This window comes from Malus domestica, chromosome 13, assembly GCF_042453785.1.
Source record: "Malus domestica chromosome 13, GDT2T_hap1".
NCBI lineage: Eukaryota > Viridiplantae > Streptophyta > Magnoliopsida > Rosales > Rosaceae > Malus > Malus domestica.
The window spans coordinates 38,082,660-38,086,596 of record NC_091673.1 but is presented as its reverse complement, the minus strand read 5'-3'; the positions used below and the strand labels follow the sequence as shown (position 1 = coordinate 38,086,596).

The following is a 3,937-nucleotide window of genomic DNA, read 5'->3' as shown; positions in this document are numbered from 1 at the left end:
CCCAGTTTCCGACGAGTTTTCCAGTTTTCCCACTAACCAGCCACCTTTCAGGCTATATTTTGGCCATCTCCAGCAATCATTGGGCTTCGAAATAGGTATAATCTTGTTCTACACTTTCTTATCTTCATTTTGATATATTATAGGTTGAATTTGGCTAAGAATCGATTGAGTTACGAAGCATTGAAAATTGCCCAAAGAGTTTTTAATAGAATGACCAAAATCATGGATGGTAGACAATCTCATGGACCATTTCTATTGATTTTAAATCTCAAGGACCATTTCTATTGATCATGCAAATTTTAGGGACCATTTTGTATAATAACCCTTAAGAAAAAAAAATTAAGGAATCTCCCAGCAGCCCACTGTAGAACAGTCTTGTTGTAAATTAGTGCGATAGCCAGCAAGGTTCCTAACAAAACACGGAAGACAAAAGTTAAACTAAATCAAAATTAAGTGAACAGCACAACACATTAAATAATTTAAATTAGGATATAGTTAGAATTGAAAGGGAGGGAGAAGGATCGGAGGTGGAGGTGGAGGTGGAAGTGGAGGTGGTGGTGGATCAGCGGGAGCGAAGGTCCGCTTAAGGTTTAGTTGCAGCCAAATATGGGAGCAAGATCTGCTAAACAACAAATTTGATTCAAAGTGGGGAGTTTAAAACTGCCAGCAACTGCAAACAGTTTTCTCTACCCCTCTTTTCCCACGTTGGTTTTTTATTTTCTTATTATCTCTCTCCTAAAATGGAGGAGTTTGATCAGCACGTTCCCCTTTTTCTCTCTTTATTATCTTTTATTAACAAATTTTAATTTTTCTTACAAAATTACCGTTGTGCTCTAATGTGTATCAAATTCTATCAGTTTTAGTTTTTTTTTTTTTTTTTTTTTTTTAGGGGTCTTTTAGTACAAAATTTTTTGGTGAAGCCTTGAGACACCAAAGTAGTCTTCTGGCTGCTAAACAACCAATTTGATTCAACCAAAGTAGTCTGTTGGCTAATTCTACAGATTTCCAAAATGCCCTTGAGTTTGTTGACTTCTGAGGATGTTAATCCACACATATATGTCTAGAAATTCACCACTTATGATAAACAAATACATGGAAACTTGAAAAACACCAAAGGAACAAACATATATTCAACAATTGAGCACTAATTGAAGAAGAAATTGATCCGGTTATAGAGAATCACCATTCTTAAACCGAATTGCGGATGTCTGCCCTGCTTTTTCTTCGTACTCTTTGTTTGGCTCTTTTATAACTTCAATCAATGAACCTCCTCCTAATCCAAAAAAGCAAGATTTTTTTACTCAAAAAACAAAAACAAACGCTTAATTCGGAGTATTAACCTGGGGAAAACAGAGTGTCATAAGTGTTGTGCTAAAACAAATGACAAATGTTTAGTTTTTCTACCTATTTACTCTTTTACAGTAGTAATAATTGGCAAGAAAATATATAACTTGAAATGAAGAGTATTCACAATAAAGAAGTAAGGATGATTGTCTAGCTTTCGAAGGGCTGGCTTAAGTTGTGGTCATAAAGAGCAAGGGATCGATACATAAGAAAATGAATATGGATTCACTTTTCTGAAGCTCTCAATATGTCAAAATTTGACAAATTAAAGAATAAGTGAAAGCCATAGAAACTATACATATAAGAGAAAAGAGTTATGTATTAGGCTTACCACCTCGATGAATAAAAGAAACGACAATGGCCAAAAGAGTTATGTATTCAGCTTCCTCCGCTAAGTCCCTCCGCATCCTAGGTTTTGAGAGAAAATTTGGCGCCCATAGATAAGCATGCAATGGCTACTTTTAAAAATCATTCAGCAATTCCTTGTGAACTCTGCTTCCATTGAACCTCAAAATCAATTAGCGGTCAAGGGTAAAGCAATTAAATAATTAATTAGTCTGAACGACTGTATTAGAAATTTGAGGATATATTAGGTACTGAACCCCACTTATGAAACTATGCATAAAATTACATGCGCAGATAACCCCACTCCACTCCATACAGATCAAGCAAGCATGCTAAAACCAAAAATTAATGTTGGTGATCTTATTTGTTGTTGTTGTTGGTGATCTTACCGGTTGTTCTCAAAATCTAGTTGAGCATAAGATCACCAACAACAAATAACTCCTCCCTTGACGGAGGAGAGACTCCCACCTTTTCTACACAAAAATTATCAACATTAATTAAAAAAATCAAGGAGAGTAACAATTCTAACTTTCGCATGATAAAACCAAAAACATAATCTGAATGCAATGGCAACTTAAAAGATTAAAAGGGTCAATTTGGTTACCTCTAAAGTCTTAGAAAATTTGAACGTAAACTCATTATTTCCGTATCATCACAACCATACAAATTGAAGAGAACTACGCAACCATTGGCAATATAAAGCTTTAAACTTTCTCCAACAAATGAAATCACAGGACTCAAACTTAAAACGTGGAGCTAAGGCTAAACGTACCAAAATACCCATGATCTTTCATAACACACTGCCCCTCGCCATCAACCTTCACTAACTCATCTCTCTAAAACTCCTCAAGTCCTTCCCATTGCCAAGAGCCAGAGTAAATCCTTCCTCCGCCACAACCAGCAACTTCACTTCATCACTCCAGAACGCTGACTTTCATCCCTATACCCCAGTACCCGTTCCCTGCGAGCAAACAACAGTTCAGAACAGAACCTCAGAAACCATATATCTTAGGTCAACTCATAATTATATGAGTGAAAATGTAAACCCAAGTTCTGAACTATTACACTTGGAATTTAATACAAACTAAACCCAAGTTTTGAACTTTAATTAATACCCAACAAATATCGAAAAAAAAAATTCACTTTACGGAATCTAATTGAGCAATTTTGCATAATACTACTTTACACAACGAAAAAGACTCAAAATTTTGCTTCCTTTTCCTACATTTTCTCAGTAACCAAATAGGCCAACACCCCAAAAAATCACAAAGAAAAACCAATAACAGGCTAAATTTCTTCACAAAAATTCAAGAAAACTTACTCAATCTGCAGAAGAATTTTCTGGGAATCCGGATGGAGATCCCCCCACTTGGTACCATAACTCGCCGGAGTCTTGTCATTAGTAAACAAATACAATTGCTGTTGCTGCTGCTGCTGCTGCTGCGGTGGTTGGTGGGAGAAGAAGGAGCTGCTTTGCTGAAAGGGTTGAGTTTGAAACCGCGATTGCTGCTGCTGTTGTTGTGGCTGCGGCGTAGAGAATAACGATGTGAACGCCATTGTTGTGGTTACTGTGGGCTGGTTTTGGGATTGAGGTTCTAAAATTGAGAAAAGACTGCATAATTTTCTTAAAAAAATAATCAATGACTTGAATTTTGATATAGTCTAGAATGTCAATTCAAAAATAGCAAATCAATCATGAATGCTTGGCGTTGGATTCATGGAAGCAAAATTGAGAAAGTAAATGAAATAATTTAAACTGAAACGATAAAGAAGAACTTACAAACCAAAACGCACGGACGATTTCTCGCTAGATTTTCAAGGAAGCAAAATCTTCAGCTGATGCAAAATCTATGTCGTTTGGCTGGTTTTAATGAAATTGTCCTTCATTAAAAAAAAAAAAAAAACAAACTGAAGTAAGTGGAGCGGTTGTATTGAGTAAAACATGGGAGCGGTTGTGTGTGTAGAGAGACGAAGACAGAGAAGAAGGGAGTTGTGGGTTTTTATCTTCTTTTTTCTTTTTCTTTTTGTTTTTTCTTTCTAATTTTTAATTCTCTTTTTGTTTAACATATTTTTCTTTTTTGTTTTGACAAAAGTATCCATGCTATTTTGTTTTTATTATTTTCAGCTAGTTGTGAATTTTTTTGTTTGAAGGGCTTTATAGTCCAATTATTTTTTGTGAAGCTTGAGACACCAAACTTTCCTTCTGGCTTTCTAATATTAGTTAGCCACTTTCGAGCAGTTTTTCAGC

The 3,937-nt window shown here is 35.5% G+C and overlaps 1 protein-coding gene across 5 annotated transcripts; it reads right to left on the bottom strand.

The window, feature by feature from the left end:
• Positions 1–227: 227 nt before the first annotated feature.
• LOC103443675 (nuclear pore complex protein NUP58-like) lies at positions 228–3,665 on the bottom strand. 5 transcript variants are annotated; one of them, XR_530536.4, is made up of 6 exons: positions 3,470–3,665; positions 3,011–3,213; positions 2,462–2,650; positions 1,676–1,836; positions 1,184–1,273; positions 228–409 (listed from the first exon to the last, which is right to left on the bottom strand). XR_530536.4 is itself a non-coding variant. In XM_070810647.1 (6 exons), exons 2-3 carry the CDS (start codon positions 3,244–3,246, stop codon positions 2,596–2,598), a joined length of 291 nt encoding a protein of 96 aa, XP_070666748.1. In that variant the 5' UTR covers positions 3,247–3,301; positions 3,470–3,659; the 3' UTR covers positions 228–409; positions 1,184–1,273; positions 1,676–1,836; positions 2,462–2,595. The 5 variants fall into 5 exon arrangements, 4 of the variants coding, with proteins under 4 accessions (XP_070666748.1, XP_070666750.1, XP_070666749.1 ...); XM_070810647.1 differs by having other exon boundaries at positions 3,011–3,301; positions 3,470–3,659; XM_070810649.1 differs by having other exon boundaries at positions 1,679–1,836; positions 3,011–3,301; positions 3,470–3,659.
• Between the last annotated feature and the right edge of the window lie 272 nt (positions 3,666–3,937).